At 43.3% G+C, this 12,448-nt stretch overlaps 1 protein-coding gene across 2 annotated transcripts in view; it reads right to left on the bottom strand.

Moving 5' to 3' along the window:
• Positions 1 to 2,244: 2,244 nt before the first annotated feature.
• Positions 2,245 to 12,448, bottom strand: part of LOC132566504 (glutathione S-transferase Mu 1-like) — a 52,174-nt gene continuing 41,970 nt past the window's right edge. For both annotated transcript variants that reach the window (XM_060231609.1, XM_060231608.1), the window contains exons 3-8: positions 7,920 to 7,984; positions 4,613 to 4,694; positions 4,419 to 4,519; positions 3,805 to 3,900; positions 3,618 to 3,728; positions 2,245 to 2,809 (exon numbers count right to left, since the gene is read on the bottom strand). In XM_060231609.1, the coding sequence (XP_060087592.1) occupies positions 2,714 to 2,809; positions 3,618 to 3,728; positions 3,805 to 3,900; positions 4,419 to 4,519; positions 4,613 to 4,694; positions 7,920 to 7,984 (551 nt within the window). In that variant the 3' untranslated portion in view covers positions 2,245 to 2,713. The remainder of the gene's footprint in view (positions 2,810 to 3,617; positions 3,729 to 3,804; positions 3,901 to 4,418; positions 4,520 to 4,612; positions 4,695 to 7,919; positions 7,985 to 12,448) is intronic.

Here is a 12,448-nt window from a genome sequence, read left to right as displayed (position 1 = left end):
CTATCAGCAGCTCCACAATCTGTGCCTACCCCCTTTCCAAGGCAACAAGTGACTGCTGGGTTACAGGTACTTTCCATTTCCACCCTCTCTTAACTATTTGATCATTAAGACTTGTTCAGTTCAGAATGAAGCAGTGCCTCCCTTGCACATTCACAGACTACTTTGTACATATCTCTGAATATAAACTGACCTTTCAGAAGTTAGCTGTTTGCTTCAGTGGAACAATTTGAGATACGCCCCAGTGCTGCCATCTGCTACAAAATAGACACATTCAACAAGCCCAGCTAGTTGTCTCCTTCATCATTGAAATTTAAAATGGCTCTTTTCTTAGTTTCTGCTTCAGGGAGGCATGTGCAAAATCTACAGGTGAAATTCACCTGTGCATTGAATCTCAATCCAGCACCAAATGCTTTCTCCCCCCAGTTAGGGATTACTGTTCAGAAAAGCAGGTGTGACCTAGGAATTCCCAAGAACCCTTCAGACCCCACTAGCATAAAGACAAGGATGACAAAAGGAGAGGAAGCCAGTCTTCAAGCACCAAACCCAATCTAAAAGCACCACTTGCTCCAAATACATCTTTCCCCCCAAATTCAATTGGGAGAAGGGGATAACAGCTGCCTACCGTTGCAGCTGAAGCTAGCTAATGCAGCACTGATTGGCTGGTGCCTTATGACAACTCTAAGAAAACTCCCTAGAACACATTTGTCCTTACAACAAATGAAAGGGAAACTATATATACAGCACTTTAAAGAACAGAAGAAAGGCAAGACGCACAGCATTCCGTTCACTCAGGTATATGCCTGTGAATCAACTTGGAAAGGCAGGAGAAAATGAATATTCCTATTATGTGCTTATTCTACACTTGTTTGGGATACCTACAGATCTGACAGTTCTCTACAATATACTTTACGGGCTAGGAAAGTCTGAGCTAGCATTAGAAACTTATTCTTCTTTCTCCTCATTAACTCCCCCTCCCTATCTAAAATGTTTTTTCTGCCACTCAAGTATGTCAATCCAGAGACTTCCCACAAATCTGGGCGTAAAGTAACTATTTCAGAAACTTCATGGTCCTGAAGGAAAGAACATCCAGTGGCTGACAAACTACCAAATGGTATCTAAAATAAAGAACAAGTAGCAAAAGGAAGAAGCTGCTTAAGAAAGCAGCCTATGAACAACTAGTTAAAGACTTAAAACATTTAGTAGGAAAAATATATAAAATGCTATTGGCAATACAAACTATTGCAATACGAAACAGAACAAGTGGACGACTAGGATTAAATGGATAAAAAAAATTGGAGATAATATTTCTATGAGCCAATGGGAAAACTAATGCACTAAAGAAATTAAATTTACTGAGTCCCAAATGTTAAGGGTGAATTGGTATAAAATGTTTTTTCAATGGTACTTTATGCCCAAAGAAATTTCAAAACCAAGTAAGAAATATAACAAAAAATGTTGGAAATGTCAACATACAAATGCAACATTTTATCATATGTAGTGAACATGTAAGAAAGCAAGCCAATATTGGATAAAGATCAATGAAGAGATACAAAAGAAATCAAAATCAAAGTTTGTGATAAACCAAAAATATGCTATTAAATATTTTATGAAGTAATATCAGAAGAACACACAATGAGCTATTTATGTATATGCTAATGTCTGTGTCTACATAAGACAATTGTCTATGTGTAATTGTAGTAATGTATCATATATATATTTGTTTTCCTTTATTTGTTTTAAACCACATAAAAACCTCATGGTCTGGAAATGAAAAACCTGTCTTCTAAAATAAAACAGTTTGAAATGTAAATTTAGAGTGTAATTCTATTGTGTGCAAATAGAGACAACACTCTTAGCAAATAAATGGAAGAGGATATTTGAAATGAAGTTGGAAACAGGTTTAAATGTAATAAACAGGAAGGCAATTGTAGTAAAGTATAACAGAAAGTCAATATAAAATTACTCTTCTTATAATGAGCTTTTGGCAATAAGTATTTAAGTGAATTAAGAGGTGGTTTGATATTAGCATTTGATCCAGAATTATTATGTCTGTATTAGCTTTAGTTAAAATATATAAAAACTCCTGTAGAAGTCAGCAGCAACCAAAATGTTAATTGCCAGTCTACTAGAAACAAACTCAATCACTCAATATATTTATAGCTTGTAAAAACATGGGATACAGATGACAGAATGATAGGGGCATTTTGATGAATATGAGTAAGAAAATTGAAGAGAACTTTAGTATTTAACACTCAACAAAAAATTAGTTTTTATTGCTGAACTGTGTATTCAGAAGAATAAAACACTTAATGTCATTTGTTAGCTGTCAAGGAAACTTTAAGAAAACGCTCTTCATTAGACTACTAAATCAGCTCTCAAATTAACAAGAGACCAGCATCCAACATGAAGATTCTTGTCTTGCACAAGTGGATAAGACATGTTCACAATACCACTCAGTCAGGCAGCACTCATGAGATCAGTCTGCCAACAAGGCATGTGATTCAAAATTACCACAATTCCAGCATTCTGTATGGGACACTATAGCCTTTAAGCCAAAGAAAAAACTTTATTCATCATCCTACAAAGGGGGGGTGGGGGTGGGGAGTAATGACACTGGAACGTTGCTGTCTGTCTACCCATCCAATTCCAGCTAAGGCCCCCCAAAAAGGAGAATCTGCATTCCAGTGGCACTAAAGAGCTGTTCTTCCATATACTACTCTTTCTTGTTGCCCCACTTAGCCATCTTGTTGTTAATAGGAGTCTTCATGAAGCGGCTGGAGCGCATATAGGCAGCAATCTTCTCCAGGGCCTGGGAAGAGAGAACACCACATACTTAGGAAGAGGGGGAAGTGAGCCTTGACAGCAATGTTTCTAATTTCTCCCCCTACTGAGTGAATCAGTTTACATCCTGAGCAGAGTATAACTGCTGCCATCTTAAAATGGGCAGTGCAAGACCCTGCGCAGCTCCAGACTGCTGCTGAGTGGGGCTTCCTGTGTTAATGAGCGGCCACTCATGCAGAGTGTAGAGGGAACAGTGCTTGACAGACCAAATCCCACAAGGAGTTGTAAGAAGGTCTGACAACACCCCCTACTAAAGTTATGTCTACTGTTGGCACCTCTGCCTTTTAGCTGCTTGTCCTTTTCCCAGGTTTGTTAATATGCCTCCTCCTCTCTACAAATCTTTGAGATGGCTTATGATAAGCAAATGCTAAGTAAGCATCACTTATGAACTGGCAGACATAGCATAAAATTATAGAGATTAAAGTTAGGCTTTTGATTTTAAAAGCTCCAAAATTGTGCAGCATAGCAATAGAAGAACAAGGGAACAGAGCTAGTAAACCTTTGCATGCCTATAGCCATACTAACACAGAAGTGACATGTTAAACAAGGAATGAGAGAGAATTTCAGCTCCAAGGCCACATCTGAAACCTTTTGCATTTCAAAAGGAAACAACAGTGTCGCTCATGTATCCTTGTTAATGCCAGCATGGATTAGCCAGTTTGGAACCTTGTATTCAATGTAACAGTTAGTGGCTTCTCACCAGTAACTAATGAACAAAGTTACAACAGACACAGGAAGACCTGCAAGCGATCACATCTCAGGAAGACAAAGCTCACCTCAAAACGAGTGAGAAAATCCTGAAGATTCTTGAACTGATCCAGGCACTTGGGTTCAAACATGCGGTTTTGATCAAGTACATCATACATGAGGAAGTCCACAAACGTGATCTATAAAGAGATCAACAATGAGAGCCTGCAGAAATAAAGTCTGTCTTTAGAGGCCTATATTGGGATACACCCATACCTTCTCCCCAGCAAACCATTTTCTGTCTCCCAGGAACTGGGAGAACAATTTCAGCTTCCCTGGAAGTTGCTCCAAATACCCAGGCTTCAGTTTCTCCTACAAACAGGGGAGGGGAGAAAAAAGACCATAAATATCAGTAAAATTTAACCAAAACTTTCCTCTGTCCAAGACAAGAACAGAACCACTAGATGTAAATCTATTCACACTATGTTGACACCCTACCTCCAAGCACTGCTAATAAAGCAATGATACAAAATACCTTCCCTTCTAGGAAACAGATATTTAAAAGAAGTTGGTAGGCTGGCCTAGGAGGACAGTTTCAGATCAGCCAACCAAACACAGGACACATAGGCACATGCTTTAGTCCAATCAGAGTTCATATACATGTGACATACAAAAAGCATTTAAAGGTGAATACATATCATTCATGCTTCACATGTATGCTGCAGAAACCAAACTACTGCACACACCCCTCAGTTCTGCCTGCCACTCAAGCATGGAGCCATGCTCCTTTTTGGGGTCTTAGAGAGCCCACCTTCAGCCTCCATCACCCAGTCTCCTTGCTTTACTCTCAGCTATTTCATTCCCGGTTTCATAGAGGCAAGTGAACTCACAAAATCAGGATTGTAGCAGACCATCACGAGACTCATGCGGAAATCCATCACCTGGTTCTCCAGCATGTCCATTCTATGAATCTCCTCCTCAGTTTCTCCACCTGGAGCCAACAGAAGAGATCAGAAATTAAGACAGACAAAACTAAATTCTGATTAGCCAGCCCAGACCCCAAAGGAGCTCAAGAAATACTCACACATCTTATGCTTGCGTGCAATGTACCGGAGGATGGCATTACTCTGTGTAAGCTTGGTCTTGCCATCAATTAGGTAGGGAAGCTGGGAAAGTGAACCAAGAATAATCAGCATCAGGACAAATGCTGGTCTTGCATTCCAAACTCACAATGCCCTATTCACTCTTCTCATAATTGCCTCTGAGCAAATCTCATTTTCCCCCACTAGTGAATACTCCAGAGAAGATTATGGAAATAAGGGGGAAGCACTGTCATAACCCATAATCGCCCTGAGCCACCCATGGGAAGGGCGGGATATAAATTCTAAATAAATAAATAAAAAAAATCAATGGGAGGGAAAAGATCTATTTGCCACCGTCAGTGCCTCTTGGAAGGGGGAAGAACAGGTGGCCCTGGCTGCAGCTTCTGAGCAGTGAGCTGCAGCTCAGCCCTTATTGCCCCACACTATCAAAGTGAAAGGCTTAATAAGAATCAAGCAGGGCTGCTGACAGAGGACGACTTTGGGGGGGGGGGGGTTCCAACATTCAGGGAGCCCAAGTCAGCCAGAGGGCCCTTGAAGCCAGAGTCATGCTGCATCCAGCTAAATTGCTTTCCATTTATTTTAAAAATGCAGCCACTAGCAGCGCATGGAAGCCTGAGCACAGTGAAGGCACTCTATTATCAGCTATTCTTGCCTTTCTCCAAGAATGAAGCAACTTACTTAACAGATCATACCAACATGATAATCAAACAAAGCCAGCACTGGTGCACAACCAGATAGCATACTGACAGCTGCTACAGTGTGGCAGGTCATTTCCCCCAATATTCAAGCCTTTCTCTTCCTTTCCTTGCCCCCAGGTCAGCCAGATCTTGCAAAGCAGTAGTAACTGCACTGAAGCAAGATAGAACCTTTCCCACTCTTTTCCTTAATTTCTCTCCTCCACACTCTTTGCATTCAGTTTCTCTCTCCCCCTATCATTTTTCTGTGTCTCCCCCCCACCCTTTGTTTTTTTTAAACAATTCTTCATTTCAAGTTCTTTTCATCCCTATCCTGTCTGTAGTAGCAGAGTAACAAACTTTCGTTAATATTTTGGACAGAAAGGAGGGAGTTGCATTTCCCCATGGCCTAAACAAATCGCATAAGGATGCTTCCTCCTCCTCCACCCTTTACATGCATGGTAATAGAACAGTGTTTCAGTGGCTATCCATATGGAACAGAAGTCAGAAGTCCCAGTTCAGGCACAGGGCTGTTATCATTACTATTATGTGGGTGGAAGATCTGATAGCCCTTTGTAAAGACTACTTTGCCATATGACAAATGATGTGATCTTTTTAATATAATTAAAATTAGATTAATAATGAATGCCATTCCCAGTCTTTCTCCCCAATGGAGGCCCAAAGTTGCATTGTTCTCCTGTCCTCCATTTTCTCCTCACAACAACTCTGAGGTAGGCATGATTGAGTGTGTGTCACCCAGCAACCTTCTATGGCGAATTGAGGATCCGAGTATTAGAGAGGTATGATAGGTTGCTTAAAAGCTCTCTTATTACATGTCACCTATTGTGAAGATAACCTGGTTCAGGATGTTCTAATTCCCTTCACTTTTGGCACTGCCACTTCCATCATCATTCTGGGGTCAGTGGTCAGTTTTCAAATAAGTAGCATTATTTTCTGATGAGCTATGCCTGCTACAGAGACCCCCTAGTAAATACCATGGAGGGAAGGACTGTCTCATCTCAGCTAGGATATTCCCAAGTCTTTTAGTTTTAACCTGGAACTGCCACAGTAATCCTAAAGCTGGTACCAGTTTTGAGTCTTCTAGCTTTATTCTCTGATGAGTTATCCCTGCCAGCATGGTATAGTAGTTAAAGTGCAGGAGTAGAATTTGGGAGACCCAGGTTCAAATTCCCACTCTGCAAGGGAAGCTTGCAGGGTGATCCCGGGCCAGTCACACACTCAGTCTAACCTACCTCACAGGGTCATTGTGAGGATGAAATAGAGGAGAGGAGAATGCTGTAAGCTGCTTTGGGTCCCCACTGGGGAGAAAGGCAGGACATAAGTAAAATAAATAAAAAATAAACAAACAGATAGAGAGAGAGCTGATTATTTTATTACTATGGATTCATGATAACAGGTAAGTGATCTGTCATATTGGGTTTGGATCAGGGTCATACGGGGGGCCTAGACAGAATTTTTGTCTGGGACCCATGATGGCTCGACAGCCCTGGAATCAAAGGGCAGCACAGTTCTCTGGCAGATGAATGGGGAGGGCCACATTCTCATTTACAAGTCAGGGCAGGAATCCCTGCAGAACTGTCAGCAAACAGTAAGGAAGTGGTGGGGAGCAGGCAGGACTGCCTTGGAAGGGGCTTCACTCTCATGTTGCCAAGGGGCTGAGATTTCCTTCCCTCCATTTTTACACCTCTGTTTCCACACCCAAATCCAGCACTCTGGATCCTCCTGGGCTTTGCTCCTGGTTTTGTATTTTTGTTAACAGCCATTCTGAGCCTCTCTCTTGCTTTTTTCAGTTTAAACTGGGAGTGGTGGAAGAGTGACCTAGGATCAAGCTAAAAGTCTAACTAGGAAGCAGATCTGTTCAGAAGTAAGACCAGACTTTACTCCTAACTTAAGCACTTGTTCTTAGGATTGCAGCCTCTAAGTCTGTCTTCTGCAGAATCCTTGGTATCTATTGGATGCAAGAGAAAAGTGAGGTGTATTCTGGACTATTGGTGAGAGTCTGAAGATAATATAAGGGTCAAAAATAGAGAACTTCTGGCCAGTTGCATAGCTGTAAATCAGCATTTCAACAAATGACTGGCAGAGTTTAAAGGTCTGGCAGTTCAGAAGAACATCCATGTCTGGTGCAGGTCTGACTGAGGCAGCTGGGTTCAGACAGAACTGGGTAGCAAATCCCCAAAAAGGTCTTGCTGTAGAATTGATGAGAAACTGTATTTGTATTTAACCTTCAGAGTGTAAATGCTTCACATATTTCTGTCTGGGGGTACTCCATTTTTAACTTTCTGCTGACAGGTCATATTTGTGTGTGGGTGTTAAGTGCCATGAAGTCACAGATGACTTTTGCTGGTCCTGTAGGGTTTTGAAGACAAGAAACGCTAAGAGATGGTTTTCCATTGCGTGCCTCTGTGTAGTGACCCTGGAATTCCTTGGTGATCTCCCATCCAAGTGCTAACTCATATTTAGAGCAGGCAAAATGTAAGGCACAGAGCACTTTGAAAAATGGAAAATCTATATCAAAGGCACCCAAAGTGAATTCCAGCATTACTTCATTGTTCCCACCCACCATTCCCCAAAGAGAAAGACTCCTACATACATTTGGAAAGTCCAGGCCCAGCTTTTCCTTTTCATTGATCCACTGACTCTTTTCATAGTCAGGCGCTAGAAATGAGAAAAAGGAGAGGCTTAGCTGCATATGTAAGAAATATGCTTAACCAATTCTACTTTCATCCCATTGCCAAGAAACCATAATTCTGATAGGCTAAAAAGCCATGTTAATTGTGCAATCAAGGCTACAATCCTAGGGACATCTGTTAAGGACAGAGGCTCACTGAATTCAGTGAGATTTACTTCTGAATGAATTGGTTAGGTCAAGCCGAATTTTCTGAGGGAAGACTTGATAACTAGGTCTTGATGTGTTGTAACAAAAATACTCTTCAAGTGCAAGTCAGAAGTTCAAGCTAACCTTTCAGAAAGCTGGTAAAGCAATTCCTCCTCACCTAAATGTTGTCTTGGGGTATTTATCTCAGAGGAGCATCCCTGAGAGTATGTGGAGAGATCTACTTGTTCTATGAAGAACACCAGAGGCATTCTACAGCTTTAGAGAGTCTGCATAGCAAGATTAAGACACACTAAGAAACAAACAGCCAAACTGGAGTCCTGAACCTAAATGAAAAAGCCTCCATTGTGCTGTTGTACTGAGGCACTTGTGCCTTTTCTGGACAGTCACTTTTTAACACAGTAACTGTAAAACTGCTACTCATTTTTGGATCTCTACTATAGGGGTACTGAATTCTCCTAGCACTTCAGTGTACGTGTGTGTGTGAGAGAGAAGCCATTGTTTTTGCAATTATTATACAATATCTGCATAAAGCCACTGGGAGAGGTCACCTGGAGATTTGAGCTGAGCTGTCACCAATATGCAGATGACACTTAGCTCTATCTTGGGCTTCTAGCAAATCCCAGGAAAGTTGTGGAAACTGAACCAGTGCCTGGAGGCAGTTTGAGGATGGATGAGGGCTACAAAACTGAAGCATAATCCTGACAAAACTGAGGTACTATGGGTGGGGGAGTTTGACTCAGACACTGGGACATCTGTTCTGGATGGGGATGCATTTACCCTGAAGGAGGGCCTTGCAACAGCTTGGGGATGTTGCTGAACCCAGGCCTCCTTGTCACATAAAAAAAAAGATGGTGGCGGCAGCAATACACCCCTTTCACCAGCTTTGACTGGTGAGCCAGCTGTGACCATTCCTGGGCAGAAAAAATCTTGGCCTTCTGTTGTATGCCTCAGTAATATCTAGATTGGACTACTACAATGTGCTCTATGTGGGGCTGCCCTTGAAGCATGCCCCACATAGAGCACATTGCAGTAGTCCAATCTAGATATTACTGAGGCATACAACAGAAGGTCAAGATTTTTTCTGCCCAGGAATTGTCAAAGCTGGTGAAAGAGGTCTATGGCTGCTGCCGCCATCTTGAAGCATGCCAGGCAGCTACAGCTGTTGCAGAATATTGCAATCAGAATGGTGACTGTAATGTGTCATAGCGACCCCATCACTCAAGTCTCATTGCACCTATACTGGCTCCAAATTTACTTTCAGGCCTAATTCAAGGCGCTGGTATTGACCTTTAAAACCCTGTATAATTTGAGGTCAGCAGAGCTGAATGCTCACCTGTTTCCAGATGAACCTACCCAATCATTCAAGTCATCTTCAGAGTCCCTCACCATCTGAGGCTAAAAAGGTGGCATCCTGAGAAATGGCCTTATCAGTCATGGCACCAAAACTCTGGAACTCCTTCCCTAGGGAAATTAATCTGTTGCCTTCTCAGCCAGTGCGTGAAGATGGTTTTGTTCTGTTTGGCATACCTTCACTGTCTCTTACTAGCCCTTATGAGGTCTATGCATTTAATTGCACTCTAAAAAGGTAAAGGTAGTCCCCTGTGCAAGCACCAGTCGTTTCCGACTCCGGAGTGACATTGCTTTCACAACGTTTTCACAGCAGACATTTTACAGGGTGGTTTGCCATTGCCTTCCCCAGTCATCTACACTTTTCCCCCAGCAAGCTGGGTACTCATTTTACTGGCTTCGGAAGGATGGAAGACTGAGTCAACCACGAGCTGGCTACCTGAACCCAGCTTCTGCAAGGATCGCTCAGGTCTTGAGCAGAGCTTAGGACTGCAGTACTGCAGCTTTACCACTCTGCGCCACGGGGCTCTTAATAGCACTCTACCTACCCACAAACTGCAGAGAATATGGTACATTTTGGAAAGTTGGCCTGACCATGTGCTACATTTCTGACCCTCCTTAAAGCTCCTAGACTTGGGGCAAGAGGTTCTGGGAGAAGTAGGGAAATTTTCAAATAAAACAATGCACTACTAACTAACGTCACAAGGCGATGAGATCCCCTCCATAAAACCACACACCTTAAATACATGGGGATAAGATACTCCATTCTATACTACATAGTGAAGCTAACATCATTGCTCTTTGCTCAGCCCACTGGAACATGAGCAAAGTTTGTCAGCAGTACTTGAGAAAACAAACATCAGAGATTAAAATACAGCCTGCCATGATATTACTGCCCTTATTACAATTCATGCCTCATTTCTAGATTTTACTATGGGTTTTACTTACATATCTAGCAGCAATGGTCATGGAACAACAGCTGTTAATAAGTTAGGTCAAAGATAGAATTTGCCATTGCACCTCATTGCTTCTGCAAAACTGAACCACCAGCTCTGTACAACAAGGCAAAATTCTGCACAATGGGATGGGGCTGTTGCTACTGGGCATGTCTCCAAAGCAGCTGCCTCTGCTCCTTCACTGGGTACTATAATAGAATGCAGAAAGTCTCTGAAAAAAGCATGGACCTTTTCCCCAGGGTATCCTTCATTACCACCAGGAAGCCCAGGGCAAAAGCTGCACAATCCACAGAGGTTTTAACGTTATCCCTTACTCATCCAGACAACTGACAATAACAACAAGAGACCAAGCTATGGAGCCCTGTCTCACAGAGTTGGGACACAAATCCATTTAAGAACATAAGAGAAGTCATGTTGGATCAGACCAATGGCCCATCCAGTCCAACATTCTGTGTCACCCAGTGGCCAAATATTTCTTCCCCTTCTCTATCTACTCCAGGCACTCCAGGCACACACACAAGATGGCGGCGAGAACAGGTGCTAGGGCTCCGGTTAACTCAGTAACAACTCAGGAATAACAAGCTACTACTAAACATTACATCACAGCGATAGTGCCTGGAGTAGATAGAGAAGGGGAAGAAATCAACTTACGCTGGGTCGCACCGAGACTGCGGTGGTCTTCCCGTTGCGTGAGAGGCGAACTGGGAGCGCTGCTGCTGGCTGCGACTAGCCGCTGGCCGGGTCGACATGGAGGTGGGGCGCGGGCTGAAGTGCACGGAGTGGCCGGAGAGAGCAGGGGAGGCCAAAGGGAGAGTGCCATGCATGGCTGCGAGAGTGCGGACGACAACGCGCTCGAGACAACGAGAGTACAGCGCGGTGCGACTGGTAGCCGTTGCGGACAGTGAGGCTGGGTGAGTGGGCGTCAACGTGGCAGATGCGGTTCAATGTGGCCAAGTGCAAAGTAATGCACATTGGGGCCAAGAATCCCAGCTACAAATACAAGTTAATGGGGTGTGAACTGGCAGAGACTGACCATGAGAGAGATCTTGGGGTCGTGGTAGATAATTCACTGAAAATGTCAAGACAGTGTACGTTTGCAATAAAAAAGGCCAACGCCATGCTGGGAATTATTAGGAAGGGAATTGAAAACAAATCAGCCAGTATCATAATGCCCCTGTATAAATCGATGGTGCGGTCTCATTTGGAGTACTATGTGCAGTTCTGGTCGCCGCACCTCAAAAAGGATATTATAGCATTGGAGAAAGTTCAGAAAAGGGCAACTAAAATGATTAAAGGGCTGGAACACCTTCCCTATGAAGAAAGGCTGAAATGCTTAGGGCTCTTTAGCTTGGAGAAACATCAAGAAAGAAGTACTTTTCTCCCTTTCTCACAATACAAGCACTCGTGGGCATTTGATGAAATTGCTGAGCAGACAGGTTAAAACGGATAAAAGGAAGTACTTCTTCACCCAAAGGGTGATTAACATGTGGAATTCACTGCCACAGGAGGTGGTGGCGGCCACAAGCATGGCCACCTTCAAGAGGGGGTTAGATAAAAATATGGAGCAGAGGTCCATCAGTGGCTATTAGCCACAGTGTGTGTGTGTGTATATATATTTGGCCGCTGTGTGACACAGAATGTTGGACTGGATGGGCCATTGGCCTGATCTAACATTGCTTCTCTTATGTTCTTATGACGGAGCCGACAGGATTGCGGGGGGTGATGAGGTCACGGTTGCTACAAGAGCTCAGCCAAACCCGACTGCCAGGAGCCCCATGACCAGGAAGCCCTGTACGGGGCAAACAGCGTGCGGAGGCCTGGTGTGCCGGGTGTAGGGGGCTGCATTACATCCTGAGGTGGCGACGGCGGAACTAGAATCCCCTCTTGATTGGGACTCACAAGGGCTCAACCCGGACTGCTAGGAGGACACAGGGGAAGTTCCATCTCTTCCTGGGTCGTCTGAGCTATTGGGGTGAATTG

This window comes from Heteronotia binoei, chromosome 2 (assembly GCF_032191835.1).
Source record: "Heteronotia binoei isolate CCM8104 ecotype False Entrance Well chromosome 2, APGP_CSIRO_Hbin_v1, whole genome shotgun sequence".
NCBI lineage: Eukaryota > Metazoa > Chordata > Lepidosauria > Squamata > Gekkonidae > Heteronotia > Heteronotia binoei.
This window is presented reverse-complemented; position numbering and strand designations above follow the sequence as displayed.